The sequence below is a fragment of the Carettochelys insculpta genome, chromosome 19, assembly GCF_033958435.1.
Source record: "Carettochelys insculpta isolate YL-2023 chromosome 19, ASM3395843v1, whole genome shotgun sequence".
Taxonomy (NCBI): domain Eukaryota; kingdom Metazoa; phylum Chordata; order Testudines; family Carettochelyidae; genus Carettochelys; species Carettochelys insculpta.
In genome coordinates this window covers 942,650-970,027 of record NC_134155.1, presented here as the reverse complement: position 1 = coordinate 970,027, position 27,378 = coordinate 942,650, and the positions used below count along the sequence as shown (strand labels likewise).

Below are 27,378 nucleotides of genomic sequence, written 5' to 3'. Positions count from 1 at the left end.
GCCGCTGGGTGGGTGTCGCCGTTGGCTCCTCCTGACTGAGACCGAGTGCCGGCTGCGGCGCGTGAGAGCTGCGCCGGGCGCGCTGTCTCCAGGCGCCCGAGGGAGCCCAGCAGTGGTCGAGCGTCAGGGGCTGTGTGGCGGGAACTGCCGCGGAGAGGGACAGGCTCCGCTCAGGTCGCGGCCCCTCTCGCCCCGCTGAGCGCGGGCGGGCGGCGCGGCCATGGAGCTGCCCGCGGCGGAGTGGCAGGCGTACGCCCGCGCGAGGTGGGCCTCGCTAGGCCCGGCTCTGCAGGAGCAGCTCTCGCGGGCAGCGCCGCTGCGGGACACCTTCGCGCTCTGCCTGCCCCTCTGGCGGTGAGTAGCCGCCCGCGCGCCCGCCGTCGCTTGCCCCGCGCGGCCAGGCCCGTGACCCGCGCTCTCCCCGCAGGCCCGCGGACGGAGCGTTCCTGCACGGCCTGGCTGCCCGCAGCGGCGTCGGGAAGGAGGCGGCAGCTGCGCTCTTCTACCGGCAGCAGGGCAACGAGAGGTTCCGCGGGCAGCACTACGCGGCCGCCGCCCGGCTCTACTCCAAGGTGCGAAGACGGCGTTGTTCGCCGAGGGGCGATGGCACCTTGGGGGCGCCCCAGCCTCGGTTTCCCTCTTGCCCTGTCGTGGGGCTGACCTCTGGGGCGCCCCAGGGATGCCGAGGTCTCTGCCATTGCCGCAGATGTGTCCCAGGAGACGGGGCTGGGCCTGGGTGGGGAGAAGAGGTGTGAGAGGTTCTGTTCTGTAGGTCCCACCTGCTCTAGTAAACGGCTTTCTATTGCAGCCTGGCCACAAGCTGTGCCTGTGTCTGCTGTGTGCTTGGGCTGCTCCACTGTTGTTCTCTGCACGTTCTGGAAAGGTGCAAAGGCATCTCAGCTCCCAGGGATTTCCACAGGTGTTGAGAAAGCTCTGTATCCGAGGGTAGTCCTGTATCCTGCAAACACAAGTCCTGTGGCACCTTAGAGCCTAACATATTTTGAGGCATAAGTTTTTGTGGGCAAGGACCCACTGTGTCAGAGAAAGCTCTGCACCAGTCAGGTTTGGCTCTAGTTTCAATATATACAAAGTCATCTTCACAAGGGTTTTGAGGTTTAATTTACAGGTTTTTGTAAAGCTGAGGGAAGATGCTAGAGAAGGGGAAATTATTATGATTAATAGCCTTTTTTTAAAGAAAGGGCCTTTCTAATAATCTAATCTGGCCTCCCACATAACATAGACCTTAGAATTTCATCCAGTAATTCCTACATCAAATATATTTTTGTGGTTGAACTACAGTGAGTCTTTAGAAAGCCATACAATCTTGGTTTAAAGTAATGGAGATTGCACCATATTCTTAGGTAGATTGTTTCAGTGGTTGGCTGATCTCTGTTAAAATGTTGCAATGTATTTCAAGTCTGAATTTAATCTAAGAAAAAAACCTAATGAAATGTTCTCATACAAGTACTTAGACCATGACTGCATCATCTTTTACTATAAGACAGGTTTTTCAGAACTTGAGTAATATATATTTAGTTCTTTTCTGAACCTTCTTAAATGTATCAGAATTTTTCTTTGAAGAGGAGCATCAAAAACAAGGACAATGCAGTAGACACCCAACTTGCACGGATTGACTTGCATGTTTTTTGTGTTAATGTGATTCAAGTCGAGCGGGGACCCTGCTTCCCTGTCTCCCCGCTTACTCCTGCAGGACCTGCTCATGAACAACATGCTGCTGGCCAGCTCTGGGACTCCTCAGGAGGTAATTTCCACCTCATGGCCACCCAGGGCTACAGCACCAGGGCTGGGCATGGCAGACAAGGCGTGCGCCTAAACACTGGAGGGGACTTTACGACCCTCCTGCTCCAACTGGTGGCTCCAGCTCCCCCTGTGGGAGGGAGGGCAGGGACCGCCTCCTGCTCCAGCCGCCTTTCTCTGCTGAGTGGACATAGCACTCCTGCCACCTCTCAGCCCCTGCCTCCCTGCAGAACTTTTAATGGCTCAGAGCCTACAGCGGCCAGCAGGAGCAGAGCAGCCCCAACACTACTCATGGTGAGAGCACAGGGGTGGCTCCCAGTGGGGAAGAGGAAGTGACAGCTGTGCATGTGTGAGAGCCCAGGGGAGTGGGGGGCACCAGGGCTGCTGCCGCCTCCTGTGCCTCCTGCAGCTGGGGCTGGCCCAGGAGCTGGGCTGGGACTGAGCAGGGGGCGCAGAGTGCTTCACCCTGGCCAGCCCTCAGTCCCATTGCTGCCAGCCCTGATAGCTCTCTGGGGGCGGAGCTGGCGGCCTCATCCACCACCTCCCAGTTGCATGAAATTCTAATTACACCTGGTTCCCCAGGAATGTAATTCTCATGCAAGTCAGTGATTAGTGTATTCCAGTAATTGTTTCACCAAAGTAATCTACAGAAATACTATCTTTGTGCTCCTCTGTAGTCCCCACTTTATCCATCGAAGAATCACATGATCCCTCTTAGCTGGTACGATGTGGAGTAAATATAAAAGAGGTCAAGGTAATCATGAAAATCTCTAGACCCTCTTTAAACCTCTCCCTTTCCCAGCCCTGACTGCATATATCTCATATGTCAGAAACCAAGCTGCCCAGACAGCATACACCGATCCCTTTCTCTCAAAGTGGTTATTTTTTGATCTTTGCAGGCAGTGTCCCACGTAGCACTCAACAGCCCAGAAATGCCATTGTGTTATGCCAATCGCTCTGCAGCCCTCTTTCACTTGGGTCACTTTGAGGTAAGTACTAGATCTGATACAGTCAATGGCAAAGCAGCAGGTATTCACTTTGAAAACTGAATATAGAGAATGTGATATTGAATAGCTGCAAAACTTCACTGCCAACTGTATTTTATATGCCATGTCCCAGCTTCAAAAAGTGGCATGCTATGTGTTTCTGAAGGTACCTGAACTGCATAATCCCACTATGCCATGCAAACTGCTTCCTACCCCTGCCAGGCAGACCCTACAAGCTGCATCATCTCACCCTGTAGCAGGCTGGTGGGGTAGGGAGAGAGCCCCCAGTCTTACAGGCCAGATCCAGGCAAGGTGTGGACTGTAGGTTACACATCCCTGCAGTAGAGGTTTCACCAACTAACTCAAGCAATATCATCCAGATCCTGTCCACTCGATCTAGTATGGGTGTTCTTGTATTTGTTTAAATCCAAATTAATACTAATGAAAAGAAAATTTAAATACCAGCACAACAGTTTGTAGTCCAATATGATTTTAAAATTGTGCTTCAAGCTGCAGGTGCCTTCCTTGGGCAGTATCTGCACTTGCTTTCTGTGGGATGTTCTCACCTGTAAAGTGTCAGCACTGTATAATCCTTTACTATAATCCCTGGATCAGAACCTTAGTCAGTGAGTGCAGTTCTAAATAAATGAAATTCGCCCAATCTCAGATGTAGCAGAAGAGTAAAAATCTCTCTCAGGTATTTTTCAGAGTAATTTATAAGGCCTTTTACATTTGTTTACAGGATTGCCTAGAAGACATTAGCTGGGCTCAAGCTCAGGGCTATCCAGACAGGCTGCAGCCTAAAATCTTGCTGCGGAAAACTGAATGTTTGCTTCTTCTGGGGAGATTACAGGAAGCAGTAGCAGCCATCAATGAGGTACAGAATAAAATAGCTATGGATGAGAGTCTGACTAGTATCACACGCCAGGCTCTGCTAAGAAAGATCAGTCAGCTGAAAGTGAAAGCACATGAAAAGGAGAATAATCCAGTATCCGTGCCAGAAGCACTCAGCAAAACTCAAAAGGACTTAGAATTCTGGGAAGAGAATGATAAAATTTCAAGTGCATCTTCATCTGTGAGCTTGAAATTTGATTCTTGCCGAGGACGTCACCTGGTTGCAACAAAGGATATTCTGCCAGGAGAGAACTTGGTGAAAGAAGAGGCCTTTGTAAGTGTGCTAAGCCCAGGGAAGAGCCTCTTGCTTCAAGACAGTGCTGAAACAACCTGGGATACTCAGGTAACTAATGGGGACCTCCACTGTCACCGCTGCTTGAAGCAGCTCTTGGCTTCAGTGCCCTGCAGGGGGTGTAGCTATGCCAAGTACTGCAGCAAGAAGTGTGCCCAGCTGGCATGGGAACAGTATCACAGCATAGAGTGCCCATTAGGGGCACTACTGCTCACACTCGGAGTCTTTTCTCATGTTGCTTTAAGGACGGTTCTAGTGGCTGGATTTGCAGTGGTTAGCAGCTCAGTGAAGCAGTTTTATGGATATGACAAGGAACTTCACAAGACAGAAGCCAGAGGTAAGAGTCTGGATGAGACACAAAATTCCAGAGATGGCATGGAGGGGGTCTCTGAGAAAGTGGAGCCTCTGATTCCTGGTTGTGAGGATGACGGAGAGTACCGGGGTTCTTACCAAGCTGTCTTCAACCTTTTGACCCATGCTGAAAAGCACAGCCCTGAACACAAGTTCCTTTGTAGCCTGAGCATAGTAGCCATATGCAAGGAACTTCAAGAAGCAGGTTTGACCATTTTGAGTAAGCGGTCATGTGAGAGCCAGTCCAAACTGCAAGTGCAAGAGAAAACGTCTGCTGAATTGTCTCCAGAGCTGAAGATTCTTGGAGAAGTGATGTTGAGGCATATGTTACAGCTGCAATGTAATGCGCAAGCAGTGACTATAATCAGGGAGTCAGGTCAGTGGGAAACTATACTCTCCTCTCTTCCTTTTTGGATTGTCTTGTGGGAGGGATGTAGCAGATGGATAAGCATTCTTAAAGAGCTCTCATATTTAGGTAGGTATCTTATGGCCTAAAAACTTCATAATCTCTTTCACAATGGAAACGTCCTTATTTTTTCCCAGTGGTAGGTACAACATAGAATCATAGAAATGTAGGGCTGGAAGGGACATCAAGGCAAAACTACCCTATCTTGGGAGACTGTCTTCGTTACAGTCTTGCTGACCACTGAGAGAAAGGAGTGGTACACTCACTAGCCTGGGTTGGCCATCACTGCCTCAGAAAGATATTTATCTCTTTCACTACTGCATAACATTGTTGAGTCGTTCAATATGTGATCCACTGTAGCACCTAGATCCTGTTCAACAATACTACAAACTAGTCAGTTATTCCAAATTTTGTAGTAGTGTATTTTGATTTTTCCTAAATGGAGTACTTTGCACTTGCCTTCGTTGAATTTAATTTTGAAGTCAGAGCAGTTATCCAATTCGTCAAGGTTGTTTTGAATTCTAATCCTGCCTTCCAGAGTACTTGCACCTCCTCTCAGCTTGTCATGTTCAAATTTTGTAACCGAACTCTCCACAACGTTATCCAAGTGTTCCATGAACATATGGAGTAGTACCAAACCCAGGACTGACCACTGTAGGACCCTACTACTGCATATGCGGTCCAACTTTGACAATAACAGACTGATAACTACTCTGAGAACGGTTTCAACCAGTTCTGCACTCAGCTTATAGTAGTTCATCTAGACAAGATTTCCCTAGTTTTGGTAGATAATTAAGCTCGGAAGGATTAGATTTTTTTCCATCAGATATCGGTAAACATCCATTTCATCATGTATACACAATCAGTTAAAATGCTTAAATCAAAATTTACAAATAGTCCATATTAAAAAAATGCTGCTTGAGAATTAGTTTGATTTAGTGATATTTTATTTTCATGTTGTAACAGCAATAAAGCTTTAATCTTTTTGAATCTGTGGCAACTGTCATTAAATAATTGTCTGGCTCTCCATAATTTCTCACAACTGTGAAAATTTAAATAACCATAAATAGAAAAAATTGCTTATTACCCATAATTTTGCATGCACAAGTTGATAAAAATTGGGGAAAATGCTTAAAAATAAACACATCTATTGATGTAAAAAGATGGATATCTAATACTGCCAACTATAATAATAGAGTACAGTTTATCAAAACAAAAAAGCAGTCATGTAGCACTTTAAAGACTAACAAAATAATTTATTAGGTGATGAGCTTCCATGGGACAGACCCACTTCTTCAGATGATGACTGCTTTTTTGTTTTGATAGAATACAGACTAACATGGCTATCTCTCTGTCACTACAGAGTAGATCTTAGGAACTCTGCTCCTCATTTGGATGCAGAGATTTCTAAATTCATATTTTAAGTTTTTTTTTTAAATATTTTGGTTAAACAGCAGCTAAACCAACTATTTAAACTTGGTAATTATATTCTAGTAACATTCAAAAAGAATAGAACTTATCTTCAGTATTTTAGGAAGTGTTTGCTTTCCCTGTGTATTCAAATGGGGTGATGATTTCTCAAAACCATCTCCAAGATCAGAATGTGAACATAGCAACTTTTCAGATTTGTTGAGTTAGTATTCTTTTATTACATTTGGACACCCTTAATTTTTTGTCGCTGATGTTTTGTTATGGTCAGTTTCAATGCCTGGAATACAAACAAAGTGGTCACTGGCTCTGATTTGGTAATGCATTTGGCCTTTTATGTGTTGTTGTCTTTAGAGGAAGGAAACAGTGCAGTTTCAAACAGCGAGCAGGTACGCCTGGCCACAGCCCTCTTCCCTGTCATCAGCCTCATGAACCATTCTTGCGACCCCAATACTAGTGTGACTTTCAGTGGGATTGCTGCCATGGTCAGGGCATCAAAGCCAATTTCAAGAAAACAAGAGATTTTCCATTGCTATGGTAAGTGACAGTCTAACTTTTGCATTCTCTTTCAGGAATACATTGGGTACACAAGTGACCTTTCACCTTTGCAAGCCCTACAGTATCCTAGCCATTGCATTTCCAAATGTGTATCTGTAGTTTGTCTCTGTTCTGTCCCTCTGTGTGTGTGGTGTGTGTGTGTGTGTGTGTGTGTGTGTAACCCCACATCCATAACATCTGCGAGCGGTCTCCTACCCCTGCTGTTTGTTTTCTTAGTCACTTTCCTTCTGCATCTCAGACTGTCAGACCCACAGCTCACAGCCTTAACATGGAGGCACTAGGCCACACAAACCTTTCTTCAGTCCCATTGGTTTCACTGCCAGGCCTTAGATGTAGGTGGGAAACCTAAACTGTAGTGAAATCATAGGTTATATATGCCCTCTCAAACAATGGCAGGATAAGTTTTAGTCTGTCCTGGGTACCCATCTCCTCTGTTTTCATATTATCTTTATGACTTTGTCATCCTGTTATAGGGCCTCACCAATGCAGAATGGGGGTTGCTGAGAGACGGCAACTGCTCCTTTGTCAGTATTTCTTTGAGTGTCGATGCCAGGCTTGCCTGGATGAGTTGGGGTCTGATGGCACAGGCATAGCAGCCACAACGGAGAGATTCTGCTGTTCTAGCTGCCATGCTTCAATGCAGGTAACCGAGAGACCGGGTAAGGGTGTGCGTGGGGGGAGAGGGAGCGGGGAAGGGAGACGTGCAGTGCGGGTGACCCGTTGCGGACAAGGAAGCACTCGCCAGAGGCGCGCAGCCAGGATGGGAGGGGCGGGTTCGCCGTGGGTATACCGGGAACGGAGGGAATCCTCGGATCCCCAGGAGAGGACGAGGCGCGGCGATGCCCAGAGGGGTTGGAACTGTTTCCCTCGCCCCAGGAGCCAGGTACCTAGCGCTCTCCGTTTGAAGAGTTAGCCAAAGTAAGTGTTCTCAGCGCCTTGGCATTCTCCTGTGAGTGCAAGGTGGGGATCTGAGCCTGTGGCCTGCACTGTTGAGATTAAGCAGAAGTGAGAGAAGGTCTCATTGTTCTCTTGTAACCCTCTTGGCAGAGTGACTTGCACTTCTCCAACCTATCCAGAGGGAAAGCTTGTGACAGCCCAGGGGTCCCTCCCAATCAAGTAGTGTTTCCTCTTTCTCACACACCCTTTCCTCCAAATGTTTGGAAACCCCTTAATGACATTATCTGCCCTGTTCCCTTGCTCTCAGTAATTTTTTCACAAAACCCACTTCTCAGAGAAGCTTTATAAACTAAAGCCTGCCCTTCTAGGATCTAACAGGATGTGTTTTTCTTTCTCAGCCAACCACAAAATTATATGATTTTTGCCCTAACCCTCTGCCAGCCTGATTGTGATGATCTCTTCTCCTGTTGTTCTGGCCTTTTCTTTAGCTTACAAGCTCTTCAGGGTAGAGATTGTGTCCTCTATTATTGAAAAGTACCATGAAAAGCGTTCTTTTAGAAGAAAAGCAGCTGTTGAGCCATGAGTCTTCAAGAAAGAGGGAAGAAAATGTGTATTTTGTATGCAGATTAATGGGGTGACTAATGCCCTAAGTGGACTCAGGTTAGGACGTTGCCAGAGCAATTCCTTCAGCTTTCTTCCAGAGCTCTGAAGATATAACACCAGCACATAGACAGGCCCCTTTGTTTAACATGCGTCTGAAAAACAGCATAATGATGCTTTTCATGTGCAGAAATTGTTAAGCTGGCTTTTTTTTAAGGTAACTTAGTCCTTCCTTCAGTGCAGAAAGCCTCTTGAGATCACTACAGTTCTGTGACTTTCACAGGGGGAAGACTTGCTCCGTTGTTCCAGTGGTGTTTGTACACTGTTGGTTGGCAGGGATTGCCTCCTGCGCCAGTTACGGGACCTTCACTTGCAAGTTAGAACAGCAGTTGGACTTCTCAAAGACAGCCAGCCTAGTAAGAGAACTAGCCATCTGTCTTGAACCATGTTCAGTTCATTACACAAATACATTTTCATAATGAGATCCTGGTCCCAACCATCAGGTGGCAGTTCTACTCAAGCATTTACGTATTGCTGAAATGAAACTGGAATCCTTGGGAGCACAAGTGGTAGGCTGTTTATGCTGTTGATTACACTGGGAGATAAACCAAATGTTTGCTCTGCTGGAATAGGAGGGAATTGAAGGAAATATTTATGGTTCAGGTACCAAGACCAGTGTTTCTTCTGTCCATCTGTGGAATAAATTTTATTGTACACCAAGGCATGTGTACAATATGTGTACCACCAACAGAAATACGGGGGGTGGCTGTGGGTACCCTGCTAATCAGCTGGGCAGCACCTGAATTTTTTTGGGTGGCTGCACAAGCGCTCAGCTTATAGGGAACACTGGCCCAGACCCTGTATACCAGAAGGCCCCTGCCCCAAGTGACACTGCATTAAGTTAGCAAGCTTCAGACTGAAATAGAAAAGGTGAAGCAGCTAATTCTGCAAGAACAGCGTATAAAGTCTAGGGTAAACATCTCAAGGCTGGCAGGGGAATAGAACTGGACCTGATGTCACTTTGCAGATCACAGCTAGATCGCAATTGGTACCTGGAAAGGATTTGTGTATTACAGTGAAATGCTTTTCTTTCCTTGATTTGCAGATCAGGCTGTTGAGCTGCTGCTGAGATGCCGGAGGGAGGCTGAAAACTTCCTGTCTGCAGGACATATGTTGGTGGGTGAGATTGAGGACCATCTGGCACAAGGTTGTGCCATGCTTGGTAAGCTGTCTTCCTGTCCTCTTTTTGGGATTGTTTTCATGTGATTGGCCTATAGAGTCTAATGTTCATACAAGGAGATTCCCTGTCTGGTGAGTTCCTTTTTTTGCTTCCCTTCTTTTACTGCAGCCCACTAAGTATGACACAGCTGAGTCGTCTTAGGAATCTAATTTTATCCATAAGCTGTATTCCTGACCAACAGGATGAGGCTCTGTGACTGGGTGTCTCAGTTACTCATTCTGTGCAATGATGGTAACACTTCTGTTATCTCCCAGAAAAGCTTTGAGGCCTAGTTCATTAAGGTTGTAAAAGCCTTTGAGTTCTTTGCGTGACAGAGGCTATGGAAAGGAAGCTATAATAATCTGTTCTTTCTTTTGCAAGGAAAGTGGCCTGAAGCTGCTGAGCACCTCCGGTGCAGCATTCAAATTGTGGAAGCTTGCTATGGGCCATCCAGTGTGGAAGTGGGTCATGAACTCTTCAAACTGGCACAAGTCCTCTTTAATGGGTAAAAATCCTCATTTCTGCAATGTCACCCTTCATGTTACATCTCTTTGCTTCTTTAGTCCGTGTGCTTTGTCTCTCTGAGATGGAGAAGTCCTTGGTATATTTGTCCCTTTGCAAGATGTCTTCCAGGACTCCTGGATTTTTTGGCAAAGGGGAAGCGTCTGCCTTTTATCCAGGACAAGATGGAGACTATAAAATATTTGGATTAAGTGCAAGTTTCCTTCCATTGGCTTGGGGCTGCACAATCCTCTTGTGTACATTTTTGGCATTCTTCTGAGCCATTCTTCTGTCCCACTCCTGTCCTATTGCCCACTTTCCTTTTACTACTTCTCTGGCATCCCAGGAACTATGGAGTGTTCAGGCACCAGCACTACAGTGCTGCTGATTCTTCCTTTCAAAGTGACAGAACTCCAGACACTTTCTCTAAACGTTGGCCAGCAGATTCTTTTTCTTATGGGTCACTTTCTTATTAGTATTTCTGGTTTAACTGTCTCCCATCTGGGCAAGAGTGACAATAAGGCAATGTGGCTGCGGAGAGGAGGAGTCATAGAGCCATTGGCTGAACTCATTCTTTTTCCTGGTATTGATGGGATGTGGCACGAAAGAAGGAAGACGTGCTTCTGCTGTCCTGGCTTAGGTGAAAAATGGGGGGAAAGGATGAACAACGCTGAATGAATGGCTTCATCAGATGTGCTGGGGGAAGTTCTGTGCCCTAAATCTTTCTTGCACTCCTACCCTCTGTACTTCAGGTTCGCAGTGTCTGAAGCTCTGTACACAATTCAAAGAGCAGAGGAGGTTTTGTCTGTGTACTGTGGCCCACACAACGTGCAAGTCCGGGAACTGCAGGAGATGAGAACCTGTCTGCTGGAGCTGCCCAGAAGCCCTCTTCACAGATTTGAGTGACTAACAAAGGAACCTGCAGTGCTGAACTCTGCCCAGGAAGCTGAGCTCCAGGTGGTAGGGCAGCCATGCATAAGAAGGCCTGGCTGCAAGCTGTGTGAGCTCAAAAGCATCCCTGGGGAGGGCTAGGGAATGACGCTGATCACTGCTTAAATGGTAGAGGGATACCAGTGTGATACTGACAGAAGGGCTCTCTTACCGAGATGAATGTTGCTGCAGAATTCCTTACCGTGCTTTTTACAGAAGGATTTGGGAGCCTTTCAGGTGTTTTTCTGAAGTTGTGTTTCTTCCCTGTATGTTGCCTGTATGCATACAGTTCCCCACCCCATGTTCCCACCTCTGTTTGCTTTAAAAAAACTGAAGTACTTGGATGCCATTCAGCACACTTATTCCTGCAAATATGAAACATGGGGCTGGAATGAGGCAGGCACACTTTCAGAGCTGCAAGATGAAAGGGATGCAATAGAACCTGGGCCAGAATGGTGGGGTTTACTAGAGCGGACACATGGTGATGTCAGAAATTCTGGGAAACAGATACGGAGCTACTGAGAGCAAACAGGACCAGGGCCTGTGTTATGAGGGAGAACGTTGCAGCACTTTGAGATGTTAGTGACAAAAGCTCTTTTATTGCAGCATGTAGGCATAACATTTGTGAGTTGGACCATGCAACAGAGCAGGGAGCCAGCATCCCTTCCAGTTACCCAGCCTTTCTGGAGGACTCTAAACATTGCAGGCTCCTGTCAAGGGTGCTAAGTGCTCCTGGGATCCAGGACTTTGCCAATAAAGAGGAGGGTTCCTGTGGAGTCATCCCGTAGCACAAAAAGGAAAGGCCTGTCCAGATGATAGTCAAGGGGGAAGGTCAGGCGAGCAGCATTCTCTGCAGGGTTTGGTGTAGATGCTGCTCCATCTTCATTTAGTTCCAGGACTGCCTTGTGTTGCACGTGAGAGAGCTTGGTGGATTTGAGAGAGATCTTGCTGAAATCGGGCGATGTGAAGAGTGACTGGAGCCCTATAAGAAAGGAGGAAGAAGAGTCCGTTAGGTTGGAAGAAGGGACCTTCTGGGAGGGTAAGTAGACAGTGTAGCTGATTGGGGCAGTGCTCCTAGTGCTGCAGAGAGGAGGAGACATAGGGCCCATTGTACATACTCATCTCCTGCAGTGTATTGCTAAGGGCGTCCTCAGAGCTCAGCTTCAGCCTGGGCATGCTTAGCACAGCATGGATGGTCTTCAACTCTTTGTCTACGTCATGGACAAATTCTGAGGTGAGACTCTCCTCAATCAGTGTCATGTTCTGTGTCACCTTCTGTGGCAGGAAGAACATGGCACTGACACCACCTGTCAGTGGCAGCTCGGCAATCTGGAAGGGTAATAATGAAATACAACAGGTTATCTACACACACTAGCAGACCCTCCCAGTGCTGTCTGTGGTTACTGAACATTGGCTGGCTCTGCTGACCAGGTTCTTCCTTCTCACCCTGCTTTCCTGTTGTAGCACAAGTCCTCCTTGTCTCTCTGTGGCACAGTCTTCTGCTGTTTAAGGGGAATGCAGTATGCAGCATCTTTCTTTTCATCCCAGCAATACTACAATTCTGTATAGATTCTGAGGGATTCTCAGATAGAACGTCTACCCCATCCTGATTCTGTGCAAAGTCCCTGGTTCTGGGAGTCAGACCCAAGGTCAGCCCTGCCTAGCTCACTAGCTACTTTTCCAGCCATTAAGGAAAAGCCTTAATGAGTTACCTGAAGCAGCACTTTCCCTTTTCTATCAGAAGGAGGGAGCTACATTAACAAAGTGAATAACTTGCCACTTTCCTTCTCTGAGACCTATTGTTTTCTCCTAGCTGGGGATGCCTCTACAGACTGGAAAAGCCTTTATGCTACTTGAAGCCCAAGTTGTTTTGCCATATGATTGCAGTGATAGATTTCTCTGAGCAAATGCTAAGTGTAAAATCTTTGTAGGCATAAATGGTGTAAAATGTAAGCATAAGAGTTAGAAGAGTTTGGTGGGGGCACAGAACTCACCCTCTTGTATGGGGAAGCTAGTGAGTGAAGATGGATCTTTCCCTAGTCTAGGCCCAGGTTATTTTGCACAAGGGCAGGCCAATTTTTCTTTTTGCTCAGTCCTTCACCTGACCTTGCAGTCGAGTTCTGAGTCAAAGCCATATCGCAGTATGGCTTTGGGATCCGACATCATAGGCACCATCACAGATCTTTCTTCATCCAGGTGGAAGTTCTGCTGTGCAGTCTTCGTAGGATCAAACTTGGTCCCCCACTGTCCTGGTTTTAAAAATAAGTTAGGAAAGTTCAGAACTAATGGGAAAAAGCTATGACTTGAGTGTGTAATCAGTGCAATGGTACTGTGGTTTCATACACAACATAGCCCTGCTTTAGAGGATTAATAGACAGGATGATAGAGGACGTTCGTAACTGGGATCAGCTATAATTTGCAACTTGGTCTTATGGTTACTGTTGGGTGTCTAGACCCTTCCATCCCATCTGCAATTTGGCCAGATTGGACTTGAAGTCAGCCAGCACATGCTGGTTGACTGGAGGAGCCCCTGGAGAGAGCTAATATTTATGTAATTATATGACTATTTTATACTTTGTATGCATATGTACAAGTGGTAGTGCTAATCTCTATATGTCCTTAGTTGTTTTGCTCATTGTTTTGAACTGTAAGATCTCTAGGCCAGGGACTGTTTGCATCCCAGTGTTAGGAGAGAACTGTGCATAATAAGGCTCTGAGACTAGCTAGGCCAATAGTTACTCTTGTAATGTAAATACTTGATTCCCAGATTCCTTAGAACAACTCCCCAATCTCTCCGTACGTTCATGGAGAGGGGTGTTGGGGTAGCCATGATCCCATTTGATCTCTGGATGAGTCTCCTTCCATTGCATGTGATATTGTCTTTTCCTCCTTCACTGATCTCTTCTTGCAAAGCGGGTCTAGACTTTACTTCCTGTGAGTAGTGACTCCCTCCTCTTGGGAGAATTTTCCATGGTTATGAGGCTTCTGTCCCACTTCCATTACTAAACTCACAGTAGAGTAGGGGTAGGAAACCTCAGCCCATGATTTGACAGGGTTGACCAATGCTTTCTGCAGCTCCCATTGAGAGGAAACCACAAACAGCAGCCAATGGAAGCTGCCAGAGGCTGTGCCTGCAGATGCTCAGGTAAACCCCCCTGCTAGTTGCACACCAGCAGCTAATGATGAGCGGTGTCCAGGCTGGAGGTTCCCCACAATAGAAAAATCTGTAACCATGTGTTGGAAGAATTTTCCTCCTGCCTCCAACATACCCTGGCCAGAATGAGAACTTCTATCCCAAGTTTTCTGGTATACAGTTAGGTGACACACCATGAGGAACAGAAAGTTCCCACCTTTGAAATAAGCTGCCCCAATTAGGAAGATGCTGATCCCAGTAGGTATCTCCTTCAGGAATTTGACAATCTTCCCCTTGGTCTGCTGTTGCACCCAGTTGTTGATGTCCCGAAGGTCTGAGGGGGTATTGCCAGTCAGCACCTTGGGCCGTGCTCGGTAGGACTTCTCCAGCTGGCTCACAAACCCCATTTTTATTCTCATTTCTGAGGGGCAGAAAGATAATTACTACAACCTGCTTCCATTATCAGAGATGAAATCTCAAGGGAACAAGGTACATATGATGGCAGCGAGCAACACATGCCCTTTTCTGAAATGCTTAGAGATGTGCAAGCCTGAGTCTTCTTAATGCCTGTGTATCACAACCATCGATATGGACAATGCCTAGACCAGGGGTGTCCAACACACGGCCTGCCCCCAGAACATGTAAAATATTGCCATGAGACCCCTGACGAAAAAAGGTTGAACGCTCCTGGTCCTTGATGGCCTGACTAGAGCTGTGTGGGGAATGGGTATAACAGTCAGTCTGTCTGCTCGAGTCTGGCAAAACTAAACTGATGGGTAAAGATGGGAAACTAAAGCCCCTTTCCTAGCTGCCACTATGAGCCCTGTCCTTATGCTCCTTTTTATGACTGCAACTTATTAAGGAGTTTAGATCTTCCCTGCACCAACAGGTGGACTGGGGGAAGTGGAAGATTGTACCGTTCTTATCTAGATGGCTAGAGTGGAGTGATATATGGCCTTTTAACTGACAGAAGGGTATGTGATCTGTCTTTCAGACTGGGCTGGTCACTACTGTAAAGCAAAACATGTAATCAAACTATAGTAAATGCTTTCATATCCAGCAGCCCCAGGTCTGGATATTCAAATATTCTGGATAATAGACTGGTATACCTAGCAATGCCTAACACTAAGATTAGATATTAAACAAAAATGCATGTGAAGTATTTTATTTACCAATAGTAGTATTGTACACTGTAAACTTATACTGTATTTACTTTCATCTCATAGAACTGGAAGGGACCTCAAGAAGTCATAGAGTCCAGTTCCCTACACTCAAACCAGGACCTATCACCATCCCTCACCAATGTTTTCTTTTTTTAAATCTAACCTGCCCCAGATCCTTGAAAGGCACCCCTCTTTGATTAAGCTCACAAGCCTGGGTTTAGAAGGCCAGTGCTCTAACCACTGAGCTATCCCTCTCCTCTGTACATAATTAAAATTTACTTATGGTTAAAATGCCAGTTGTTTGAGTTCCAGGTGATAGAATGCCAGGTATGAAAGAGTTTACTGGATCTGGAATTGAAAACACATCAGCTAGCTCCTGTGTGGTAGGAACAGCTGTGGTGAAGCTTAGAGAAGAGAGAAAATTATCAAAACAAGTTCTTCTGGGGTCCTTTCTATGCCACTGCTCTGTTGCCAAGTGCCCTGTTGGCACTTATTTAATTTTAATAAACATTTTTCAAGCTTTATGTAAGGACTGCCAACATTGTTACTGCATAGTGCAGTCAGCATAAAGTAGAAGGAGCTGCTCAGGCCCCAGACACAGCTGTATCCCATAACTGAAGTCACCTGTAACTGTTACCCATCCATTCTGCTTTACTGAGTGCTGCTCAGGGACAGACAAGATTTGCTTAGGTAGGCTAAGAGAGGTTTTTACTTCTCTCCACAACAATGCGGGTGGCACTTCTTAGGCCCTTTGCAGGTGCAGTGATGCTGGCCAGCAGCTCTTTGTAGGTGTTGTGGACCTCAGCCTTGTTAAGCAGGTCATAGAAGAGAGCACGAGAAATCAAGTGCTCTGTTCGCTCTCCAGCACCTGTCAATCATAAATAAAGGAGCATGAGGCCTCTTCCAGCCATGCAACAGTTTGAGGAGGAGGAGGAGGAGGAAGAGGTGGAGACTCACCTAGTAAGAGACCAGAAAGAGCAGTAGCCACACTGAAGGGAGACAGTAACACATTGGCAGCTGGAGTTTTGCTTGATTGCTGGCGATATAGGTCATAGCCAAAGTTGGAGACTGCAGCTGCAAGTTTGTTCACAGGGCTCTTATAGAAGGGATCTTCCTCCTCAGTTTCTTCTGCATTGCCTCCTTCAGGAACACCAGCGTCCTTGCAGGTACAAGAAACTTAAAGAACTGCTACTTCAGGAGCAGTCTTGATATCCAGAGAACTGTTCACAAAGTGCTTTACAGATTTCTCTGTGTGAACTGGGGAACTGCTGACCTTATGTTACATCTGGGAAAACCGAGGGCCACACCATATAGGCAGAGCTAGGAATAGAACCCACTCCTTCCTCTATCTACGAGAGAGTCTATCATGCTTTTACCTAAGGAGACCAGGACTTGCCTTTCTCATTTCTATGGCCCTGCATGGATACAAACTTTGTATATCTGCATCCACAAAAATGAGCCACAGATTTGCAGGGGTTTAGATACAAAATTTGTATCTGCATCCATATCTGCAAAAATGAGCTATGGCTATCTACATCCATATCTGCAGATTTACAGGGCTCTACTCATTTCATTGCAGGTTGTCCTTGGCAGCTCTTGACGATGGTGCTTTAATATGTAACTTTGGAAGTCTTACGCTCCAAGTTTCTCTCTCTCTCTCTCTCTCTCACCTGCTCAGTAGCCAAATCCTGAGATCTGCTGGGGTTTGCTAGGAGTCCTAGCCACAGGAGAATGATCAGAGTTTGCATGATGGAACCTGGAAGGGAAGAACACAATAGAGCTATGTATACCTTAGTCATGGGCCTAGTTATTGGGTTCAGCTGGTCTGTCCTCTTCACCTAGTAGGAGCTGCTTGTGCATCTAGCACCTGCCTGCAGCAGGGTCTGGTGTGCATAGCTGATCAGTGGCAAATCCTCAGCCTGTGGTTACTTCAGCTGGTTCAGCTTCTTTGAGCACTTGAGATTGTGGCATACCTGTTTGTGAACCCATGGGCAAGGTACGCCTGTGCCCAAAAGCAGGTATAGACATAATGCACATCATACTGGCTCTCAGACAAATACCAGACTCCAAAGCCCAGAAAGGCACTAGATCAGATCAATGCACAAAAGTCTCTTGCAACTTTACATCCCATACATTCAGTGTCTGTACAAAACTAGCAAGTACAACAGTTAACACTGGATGTAATAAAAGCTAGTAAACTGGCTGTTTGATGATGTCCTGAACATGCAGTGCAACCACTGTCCAGCCCCACATTTAAATTCCTAGCCTCCCTCTTGCTACCTGAGTAGCTATACCCTTAGAGGGTTACATTACTGCCTGCACAAGCACATTACTACCATTCTGGATCAGTAGCTGATTCAATAGTAACACTGATGGGCTTCAGAGGAAGTTGTGCAGGCTCTTCCTCACCCTAAGCACGAACTATGGGGTAGCAGCTAAAGCAGAGGCAGTAAAGGACAGGACTGGGCTCATAGATTCATATTAGGAAAGACAAAAACAAGCTTCCTAGAGCCAGTAAAGGAAATTTTTCTTCACACAGCGCACAGTCAACCTGTGGAACTCCTTGCCCGAGGAGGCTGTGAAGGCCAGGACTCTATTAGGGTTTAAAAAAGAGCTTGATAAATTTTTGCAGGTTAGGTCCATAAATGGCTATTAGCCAGGGATAAAGTATGGTGCCCTAGCCTTCAGAACAAGGGCAGGAGATGGATGGCAGGAGATAAATCACTTGATCATTGTCTTCTGTTCTCCTTCTCTGGGGCACCTGGCATTGGCCACCGTCGGCAGATGGGATGCTGGGCTCGATGGACCTTTGGTCTGACCCAGTATGGCCATTCTTATGTTCTTTTTCAGAAATCAAATGTTAACCTGCATGGGTGGATTCTGTATGATGATGTGTCTGGTCCAAAGGGTAGAGTTACTCAAACTTTCATCCTAGGTGAATCAGGGCTGCTGCAGGTATGCCATGACCCTGAAGTCAGATGCCATAGGGGCTAGGTGAAAGCAGCGTTTATAGAAATTCCAGAAATTAAAGGAAAGGAACTTGTTTTAACCAAACCCTGTGATCCAGAGGAGTAGGAGCCTGCACATGTTTCAGATTAAAAGCAGCTGTTAAGCAAACATGGCTGTTGGTACAATTACATATTCTTGAAGCCACGTGTCCACAATGACTGCAATTAGCAGAGGATTTCCCTACAGGAGAAAACTAGCTCCCTTTGTCCCGCCTCCTCATGGCAGCAGCTTTGCTGGAGGAGACACAAGGTGCCCCTACAGCACCCCTGCCAAAAGTTTCCTCTGTAGCATTGTTTCTGTTTACAGCAGATACGAAACTGGATATATAGTCCAATTTCACAAGACCCAGGGATTCTCTCTGTGCATCTATGCACACTTAGACACCATCCTCCCAGGAGAGCCATATTCTGGATTTACATAAGAACATAAGAATGGCCATACTGGGTCAGACCAAAGGTCCATCCAGCACAGCATCCCATCTGCCGATGGTGGCCAATGCCAGGTGCCCCAGAGAAGGAGAACAGAAGACAATGATCAAGTGATTTATCTCCTGCCATCCATCTCTTGCCCCTGTTCTGAAGGCTAGGGGCACCATACTTTATCCCTGGCTAATAGCCATTTATGGACCTAACCTGCAAAAATTTATCAAGCTCTTTTTTAAACCCTAATAGAGTCCTGGCCTTCACAGCCTCCTCGGGCAAGGAGTTCCACAGGTTGACTGTGCGCTGTGTGAAGAAAAATTTCCTTTTATTAGTTTTGAACCTACTACCCATCAATTTCATTTGGTGTCCCCTAGTTCTTGTATTATGGGAAAAGGTAAATAATTTTTCTATAGTCACTTTCTCCACACCATTCATGATTTTATATACCTCTATCATATCGCCCCTCAATTGCCTCTTTTCCAAACTGAAAAGTCCCAGTCTCTCTAGCGTCCCCCCCTTATGGGACCCGTTCCAAGCCCCTAATCATCTTAGTTGCCCTTTTCTGAACCTTTTCTAATGCCAATATATCTTTTTTGAGGTGAGGAGACCACATCTGCACACAGTACTCAAGATGTGGGCGTACCATAGTTTTATATAGGGGAAGTATGATATCTTTTGTCTTATTATCGATCCCTTTTTTAATAATTCCTAACATCCTATTTGCCTTACTAACTGCCGCTGCACACTGCGTGGATGTCTTCAGAGAACTATCCACTATAACTCCAAGATCCCTTTCCTGATCTGTCGTAGCTAAATTTGACCCCATCATGTAGTACGTGTAATTTGGGTTATTTTTTCCAACATGCATTACCTTACACTTACCCACATAAGATTTCTTTCTTATGCAGAAAATACACACAGAGTAGAGCTACTGTACTGGAACAAAGCAATGTTAGGTGGTGTGATGGTGGTACAACTCAGGGAACTTTTGTTCCTGTGAGAATGAGCCTTGTGGTGAGGATTTCTGAGTAGGACTGCCTCACATGGAATATGGGAGCAGAGGGAGTCTGGCTGAATACTCACGGTAGATGCTTGCTGCAAACAGTTCCTTCACCTGGGTCTCCCTCTGTTTACTGTGGAAGGCTTGGCCTGGGTAGGCTTGAGATGTGGGTTTTCCACAGTGAGGCCTTTTCCCTGGAAAAGAGGCTTTACTTATCCTCTGCTCTGTGTTCCTAGGAGCATGAAAATGGAGATTGCATTTCCAGATTTTATCCTCTTTGCCAAGATTGTCACCACCCTCATATTTCTCAGGCTTTGCCAAGAAGTGATTTCCATTTTAGAAAGGCAAAGCCCTGCTGATCTTAAATAGGCCTGAACATCTGGATGAGATTTGTGCAATTATGATGTACAGCCAAAAACTGCAGAGAGAAAAAGTTCTTGTTGGACAGCAGAGCTGGGTGGTTCCTAGCATAACTTTAAAACCTAGAGTTGTGGGTTTGGAAAAAAAAATGGAAGAGGTCTAGAGTATGCCGACTGTGATATTGGACTCAGAATGAACAGGCTGGGGAAAAATGCTGAGAAAATCTGTCCAGAGTGTGAATTGTCCTATCCCTGCATCTCTTCAGCAATGAAATAAAACCACTCCCAGGAGAAAGAATCACAAAATTCTCCAACTACCATTAAGCACATTTGAGTGTGAGATTTTGCAGTGTCAACACCTTTGAGGGCTGTTTCTCCCTGATGGGGGGTATCGCAGTGCACTTCACTGAGAGTGTCTGACTCCATTTTCTGCTACGCTCCATTTCTATTTCAAAGAAAAAACATCTAGCTGCAATACAAGTGCTAGCTGATGCAGAATTGTAACTCTCTGCTCATCAATGGCCCTCAGGCCCTCCGGAAGGAGCCCCAACACCATCTGGCCCCCAAGCATCCTGTGAGAGCCCCCCATCTGCAGCCTATTCCTGTACTCTTGGAGGGTTTCTTCACTCCGCAGGCCATACTACAGCAAGGACAATCAATCCCAGACCCAGCATGAGAGGCCCCCTTGCTTATTCTTGTACCCTTCCCATTGATTCAGGTATTCCCATTGCTACTAGCTGTGGCCAGTGGGGATGGATGCAGGGTGAGTTGCTCCTTACCTTGGTCTCCTTTCAGTCAATGCTATCTTGTGTTACCACTCTGGATGAGAGTCTGGAGAGCATGGAGTTTATAACAGCCACATCTGCTTTCTTTGCTGCCTGCCAGCAGACTGCCTCCAAGCCCAGCCTTCAGCAAGCTTCAGGTTACATGTCCCAGGGCTCTCTTAAAGTGATCTGCCCTCATTTTTTGGTCCTGTGAGTGTCACTGCATTGTGATGGCTTTATCCCTGCACTTCACTTTAACCCTCCAAAGCAAATGTCCGTTATTTGAGAAGAAGTCAGTGGTGAAAGCACAAGACATAAGAACCAAGTTCTCCAGCTTCTGTTCTCTGCCACGATCTCCAGTACCCTGGCTCCCCTGTCTGTACAATGGGACCATTCCTTCCCTACGTTATCAGGTGCTTGGTGAACTCAGTGTACAAGCTGCAGTAGCATCATTAATATAGCCACAACTTTAATATTTAACTTAGCAAGAACCTTGAGTCAGCAGCAGGATCCAAATACTGGTTTAAAGCAGCTAAGGCAAAGGGACTCGGGACATGGCTCTAGCAAAATTGCAGAGACAGTGTTAACTAGGATTACCTAATATGTTCAGTGAATGAGAGATGGGATGGGACCAATGTTCCCTGTAAGCTGAGCACTTGCATGGCTGCCCAGGGGAGTTTCAGGTGTTGCCCAGTTGATTAGCAGAGTGTCCAGAGCCACTCTCAGAGGGCAGCATGTGTTTCTACTGGTGATGCACATAACAAAATTTATTCCCCCTCATAAATGGAAAAAAACTGAGGGAACACTGGACAGGATAATCTGGTCATCTGACCATTGCTGCAAACTGTATGTCTGCTGAAAGTGTAGTAAAGGCAGCTGTGAACCAGTGAACACTTCAATGGAGTGGGCCATTCTGTTAAAGACCTGAGAATTTGTGTCCTGGCAGATAGAGAATTTAACAACAGATTAGAGTACTTATTCAAATTCAACACATTAACACGTGGTATGGACAGAAACATCAACTACCTCACACATTACAAGGCCTGCTTCCCTTCCTTTGATGCTCTTAATTATCTCAGACAAGACAATTAACATCCCCCCCCACCTCTCACCCTCTTCCTTCTATCTTATTTGATTTCAACAAGAAGTCTTGTGGCACCTTATAGACTAACAGATATTTTGGAGCATAAACTTTCGTGGGCAAAGACTCGCTTCATCAGATGCATGTGTGGGGAGCGTGATTTCAGAGGGGTATTTAAAGAATGGGGTCCCAGTAAAAGGGAGGGCCAGAGCTAACAAGGTCTATTCAGCAAAGTGGAAATGGCCCAGTATCAATAGTGCTTATCAAAAGAGGAAAAAAACAAGTCAGATCAAATAGGGGATGTGAGTCTTTGTCAGAGGCTAATGGGGAGATATTAACACCCAGGGCAGAGAAGCTGCCTTTGTAAACTGCGAGCCACTCCCAGTCTCTGTTTAATCCTTGGTTAATGAAGTCAAATTTGCAAATAAATTGCAACTCTGAGATTTCTCTCTCTATTTGATTTTTGAAATTTCTTTGTTTCAGGACTGCCACCCTTAAATCTGCTACTGAGTGTCCAGGGAGATTGAAGTGTTCCCCCACAGGCTTCTGTACATCACCGTTCCTGATGTTTGATTTATGTTCATTTGTTCTTGTACGTAGAGACTGTCCAGTTTGGCCAATGTAAGTTGCAGTGGGGCATTGCTGGCACAGGATGGCATATGTTATATGAGTAGGTGTGCAAGTAAAGGAGCCCCTGATGGTGTGGTTAATGTTAGGTCCTATGATGATGTCACTGGTGTAGATACGTGAGCAGAGCTGGCAGTGAGGACCGTTGCAGGGGCTGGTTCCAGGCCTAGAGCCACTGGTTTGTGATTTGTAGTGGCTGGTGAGGATTTGTTTAAGGTTATTTTGATTTGATTTGTCAGTTTTTAATAAAAACAACAAGAAGTCCTGTAGCAGTTGTTATTGCATTTTTTTTTTTTTTGGTCTTTGTACTTATAAATGTCAGTCTGTATTGGAAATGAAATTGATCTGAAGAAGTGGGTCTGTCCCACAAAAGCTCTTCACTGAATAAATCATTTTGTTAGTCTTTAAAGTGGTACATTGCTGGTGTTAGGAGATTACCAATTGATGTTTTTCTCCACTTCCCCTTCTTAATGTGTATGATTTGTTCTAAAATGCTCTACAATAGGACTTTAAACCAGGCAAAGGCTGTGTCAACACACTTCTTTACCTTTATCTCGATCAATTAGTCCTTTTCTATGTGGAGAGTTCCCTCAGTTTAACTAAACTTCTGAGTTTAAACAAATATAGTTAAACTAGTACAAATCCATGTGGACATTTTATTTGCATTTGAGTGGATTATTTTATTTAAAATAGGGCATATGCTTTCTGAACTTCATCAGGCTTTATGTCATGGACATTATGTATGCTTGATATTCGTGTGGCTTTGCTATAGGGAAGAAATTCAGTAACATTTCAAATATGACAGTTATAAAGAAATACGAGTTTAGTGACGGCTTCACATTCACTTGTTTTTCAGGGTAGTGCCCCTGTACCTTCATTGGGGAACAGACATTTGATAATAGAGGATGATATGGGGTCTCACCCAGGCTTTATGAAAATTGGCTTATGGCTATGTGATGTAGTGGGGGCTGCATGTGTGAGTGACAGGCTGAGCAGCTCATACCAGCTGGGTATGACCCCCTGTTGTCAGTAACCTTAAGCTGGCAGGTAACACCTCTGTCCCTGAATAAAGAGCGGGGAGGAGCCCAGCTGGTTTGAATCAGAGGCATCAGTTAGAAGGTAGGGGGGAAGTTGGAAGGCAGTGAGCCTGTGCTGAGAAGAGAGAGAAAGAGAAGGGGCTAGTCCCTAGGTGGGACACCCCTTGGGCCTACTCTCCCGCAGATGAATTGGAGTGACTGTGTCTGCCTGCTGTACTGACATCTCTGCATTATGCTGTATCTCTGTCAACTAATAAACTTCACAGAATCACAGGGCTGGAAGGGACATCAGGAGGTCATCTAGTCCAGCCCCCTGCTTCAAGCAGGATCAACCCCCACTAAGTCATCCCAGCCAGGACCTTGTCCATCTGGGACTTAAAAATGGGTGGAGAAGGGCTGGAGAATCCACCACCTCTCTAGGCAGCACATCCCAATGCTTCACCACCCACCTGGTGAAGTAGTTTTTCCTAATATCTAACCTACACCTCTCCCTCTTCAACTTCAGACCATTACTCCTTGTTCTTCCATCTGACACCACTGAGAACAGTTTCTCACCCTCCTGTTTAGAGCTCCCCTTCAGGAAGTTGAAGGCTGCTATTAAATCACCTCCAAGTCTTCTCTTCTGTAAACTAAACAAGCCCAAATCCCTCAACCTATCCTTATAGGTCTTGTGCTCCAGCCCTTTAATCATTTTTGTTGCTCTTCGCTGAACCTGCTCCAGCAAATCCACATCCCTTTTATACTGGGGGGGCCCAAAACCAGACACAATATTCCAGACATGGCCTCACCAGTGCCGAATAAAGAGGAATAATTACTTCTCTAGATCTGCTCGAAACGCTTCTCCTAATGCACCCTAGTATGCCGTTAGCCTTCTTGGCTACAAGGGCACACTGTTTACTCATATCCAGCCTTTCATCCACCATAACCCCTAGGTCCCTTTCCATCGTACTGCTGCTGAGCCAGTCAGTCCCCAGCCTGTAACAATGTTTGGGATTCTTCCGCCCCAGGTGCAGGACTCTACACTTCTCCTTATTGAACCGCATCAGATTTCTTTTGGCCCAGTCCTCCAATTTATCCAGGTCCCTCTGGATTCTCTCTCTACCCTCCAACATATCTACCTCTCCCCCTAGTTTTGTGTCATCCGCAAACTTGCTGAGCGTGCAATCCAGTCCTTCATCTATGTCATTAATAAAGATGTTGAATAACACCGGCCCCAGAACCAAGCCTTGCGGCACTCTGCTTGAAACAGACCGCCATCCAGATATTGAGCCATTGACCACTACCTGTTGGGCCCAACCAAAACTTCCTGTTCTACCTACTGAGTGAGAGCCACTCCTGGCTGTGGATGGGGGGCAGTCCTTGGGGACATTGAACCCCATTACAGGCTATGAATGTGCATGACTCAAAGATGCTTTATGTAACACAGGATATGTAAGAGATCAATTTCACAGCTACTGTCTGCTGAAACTGGTGAGCCTGTTTCTGTGCGTATATCATATACGTGAGGTTAGAAATATGACATATGACTCTGTTTATCATTCTAAACAGATGCCCACCCCCACTCTCCCATTACCACTAATATGGTCCCATTTGGGGGTTGGTTTCCTGAGTGCTAAGCATCTCTGAAGCTGAACTAGTTCAGTGTCTGTGTTGCTCCGCAGGAAGGCAGTAACCCCAATACTGTGGTTTGGCTGTGGGAAACCAGAGGATCTGGCCCAGCAGGACAGGGTGGTAGAGAGCCCCTCAGAGCATGTATGTGGGAGTCAGTGGCATGATCAGCTCACCAGGGAGGGACACAAATCTAAGGGGATTTCAGTGCTTCATCTCATCACAGAAAGCTCTTCAATCTAGCAGGCAAAGTTATAGCAGGATTCAGTGGCTTGAAGTTGAAACTTGACAAATTCAGCCTGGAAATAAGGTGCACATTTCACAGTGGGGGTCACTGACCTTTGGAACAGCTTACTAGAGGACTTGGGAAATTCTCTATCACAGGACTTTTTTTAAAATCAAGGTTTTTTTTTTCTGAAGATCTTCTGTAGTTCAAACAGGAATTAATTCAATTAAATCTTATGATCTGTGTCATACATTGGGGACAAGAAGTTTACAGTCATCCCTTATGGCCTTACAATTATGATGGAATGTTGCTTTACCAGAATAAGGGTCATTACCAAGATGTGTGAATTTTAGAAAGCATGAACATTGTGTTGTGGTGAGAAGTCAAGAGCCTGACTATTAAAAATACTTTACATTTCTGTAGTCCCTGTCCATCACGAAGCCCTGTTGATCTAAGCAATTATTTGTTGGATATAAGAAGTTCATTGTGCCTTATACCCAGCACAGCAGGAGCTAGCCATTGCCTCATGGAACAATGTGAAGAAGTGAAGAGGGGACAAAAAACAGGTGGGAACTAGCAGAGTGAAAGAGAGTAGGAGGAAGTAAGAACTGAGATGTTCAGGGCTTTGAAGAGGAAGAAGACATTGCATTCTACACAAGGGGAGCTGGAAGGTAATGCTCTGAAAGGAAGATGACTTTAGCTCGGTATTTTGGATAGAATGGAATACAGCAAGGTGTGAATTGGGGAGGAGATTTCAGGAGCCAAGGCCTGTACGTAACTAAGGCATTGGCCAGCAGCTCTAAGACAATTATTATGAAAGCAAAGCAATCTGAAAAGTTTCCTGATGGCCCTGGTAACAGAGTTGGATTTTTCTGTTGGTTTACTTGTTAATCACACAGTAGAGTAATTATACCCTGTTCTTGTCCAGTAAATGTCATTCTTTGGGTAACAGGGATGGAAGTTATTCTTAGCTGGTCTCCCCTTAGACTAGAAGTTTGTAAATCATATGTGTTGTCCATTGGTAATTGCATGTTTGAGCCAGTTGCTTTCTTTGAAAAAGTTTCTTGTGTCCCTGAAGTTTATGGTCAGTAAGTCGGTTCCCCTCCCTCCAATCTCAATAGAAAGTGCAGGCCAGCCAGTGATAGAGATTCCAGCAGGTAGCTTACTCTCTGGCTGTGGCCCAGGAAGATCTGCTCAGAACCAGGGAAGCTGTTGGACAGGTGATTGGTTCTTTAGCTACTGCCATGCAAAATCAAAACCCACTAAATTCTACCAGCCAGACCATATAGGCAAATTAGGCAGTCACCCAGGTGCCAGGCTTTAAGGGGCACCAAACTGAAGTGAATTTTTTCTCTATTTAAAGAGAAAAAATAATGTTATCTCTTGTAAATGAAAGTATCAGCTATTGTATTGGACTTGAAAAATTTGGTAAGAGTTTTTAAGAAGATTGTAAAAGGAGAATCATAATCACTTTTTTGTGGACTATTAGTGTTAAAGTAATAGTAAAGCCCTGGGCAGTTTACCCTACACAGTATAATTATGTTAGGATTCATGAGAAGTAGAAAAATCAGGGGTTTTTTAATTACTTACATTGTTCATTTCAAATGTCAAGCAAATAAAGGTAAATTTCTTCTTCTTTTTCACTATATATAAGGTGGGGTGCCAAAGTCATAGTTCACCTACGACCCCAAAACACCTTGGGCCAACCTTGCCACTCCTGCATGTCTGTGTGGTGTCTGCATGCAGATACTTGAGTTAACAGGTCTCATAGTGGTCGCTGTTAATTGCTACAGAAACACCAAAACTAGCCAGGCTAACGTAACAGCTTAAGTTGCTATGGTGGGGTTGCTTTTCCTCCTGTGTCTGCTGCTTGGGTTATTTCAGCATGTGTTGTTTCAGAGCAGGGAGCCAGTGAGCTGTTCCCATTCCAAAGTGAAGCTCAAGGTGAATGCCATCCCTGTACTGTCTGACCCCAAGGAGATACAATCATATCCTGATAAATGCCAAACTCTGGTACCATTGTCCTTTAGGTTCAGGAGCACCCTATATAGCAGAACAAGCCACACCTATGACATGCCAGGTCACTGAATGGGTAGCCTGGCACCTGCAAATACTCAGTACTACTTCCT

General features: G+C 45.6%; 2 protein-coding genes across 7 annotated transcripts; one reads left to right on the top strand and one right to left on the bottom strand.

Moving 5' to 3' along the window:
* Positions 1 to 11: 11 nt before the first annotated feature.
* SMYD4 (SET and MYND domain containing 4) lies at positions 12 to 26,950 on the top strand. Of its 5 annotated transcripts, none has more exons than XM_075013343.1 (11): positions 15 to 354; positions 428 to 572; positions 2,658 to 2,747; positions 3,487 to 4,657; positions 6,470 to 6,652; positions 7,147 to 7,316; positions 8,454 to 8,586; positions 9,276 to 9,392; positions 9,771 to 9,894; positions 10,643 to 10,847; positions 15,180 to 15,815. In XM_075013343.1, the coding sequence occupies exons 1-10, from the start codon at positions 221 to 223 to the stop codon at positions 10,794 to 10,796; spliced, it is 2,421 nt and encodes an 806-aa protein (XP_074869444.1). In that variant the 5' UTR covers positions 15 to 220; the 3' UTR covers positions 10,797 to 10,847; positions 15,180 to 15,815. The 5 variants fall into 5 exon arrangements, with proteins under 5 accessions (XP_074869446.1, XP_074869445.1, XP_074869444.1 ...); XM_075013346.1 differs by lacking the exons at positions 15 to 354; positions 15,180 to 15,815 and adding exons at positions 1,567 to 1,762; positions 2,436 to 2,512 and having other exon boundaries at positions 439 to 572; positions 10,643 to 10,802; XM_075013345.1 differs by lacking the exon at positions 15,180 to 15,815 and having other exon boundaries at positions 12 to 354; positions 9,776 to 9,894; positions 10,643 to 10,667.
* On the bottom strand, positions 11,542 to 21,152 carry SERPINF1 (serpin family F member 1). 2 transcript variants are annotated; one of them, XM_075013348.1, is made up of 9 exons: positions 20,686 to 21,152; positions 19,631 to 19,741; positions 16,787 to 16,872; positions 16,074 to 16,275; positions 15,829 to 15,984; positions 14,171 to 14,374; positions 12,927 to 13,069; positions 11,939 to 12,149; positions 11,542 to 11,802 (listed from the first exon to the last, which is right to left on the bottom strand). In XM_075013348.1, exons 3-9 carry the CDS (start codon positions 16,862 to 16,864, stop codon positions 11,543 to 11,545), a joined length of 1,254 nt encoding a protein of 417 aa, XP_074869449.1. In that variant the 5' UTR covers positions 16,865 to 16,872; positions 19,631 to 19,741; positions 20,686 to 21,152; the 3' UTR covers position 11,542. The 2 variants fall into 2 exon arrangements, with proteins under 2 accessions (XP_074869449.1, XP_074869451.1); XM_075013350.1 differs by lacking the exon at positions 20,686 to 21,152 and having other exon boundaries at positions 19,631 to 19,749.
* Positions 26,951 to 27,378: the final 428 nt, after the last annotated feature.

Coding starts and splice junctions, on each gene's coding strand:
- SMYD4 (XM_075013343.1), top strand. CDS start 221: ATGGAGCTGCCCGCGGCGGAGTGGCAGGCGTACGCCCGCGCGAGGTGG. Junction 7,317..8,453: donor GCTGCCATGCTTCAATGCAG/GTAACCGAGAGA, acceptor TGACTTTCACAG/GGGGAAGACTTGCTCCGTTG. Junction 8,587..9,275: donor TCTCAAAGACAGCCAGCCTA/GTAAGAGAACTA, acceptor CTTGATTTGCAG/ATCAGGCTGTTGAGCTGCTG.
- SERPINF1 (XM_075013348.1), bottom strand. CDS start 16,864: ATGCAAACTCTGATCATTCTCCTGTGGCTAGGACTCCTAGCAAACCCC. Junction 16,276..16,786: donor AGGATTTGGCTACTGAGCAG/GTGAGAGAGAGA, acceptor TGTACCTGCAAG/GACGCTGGTGTTCCTGAAGG. Junction 11,803..11,938: donor CAATACACTGCAGGAGATGA/GTATGTACAATG, acceptor CCTTTCTTATAG/GGCTCCAGTCACTCTTCACA.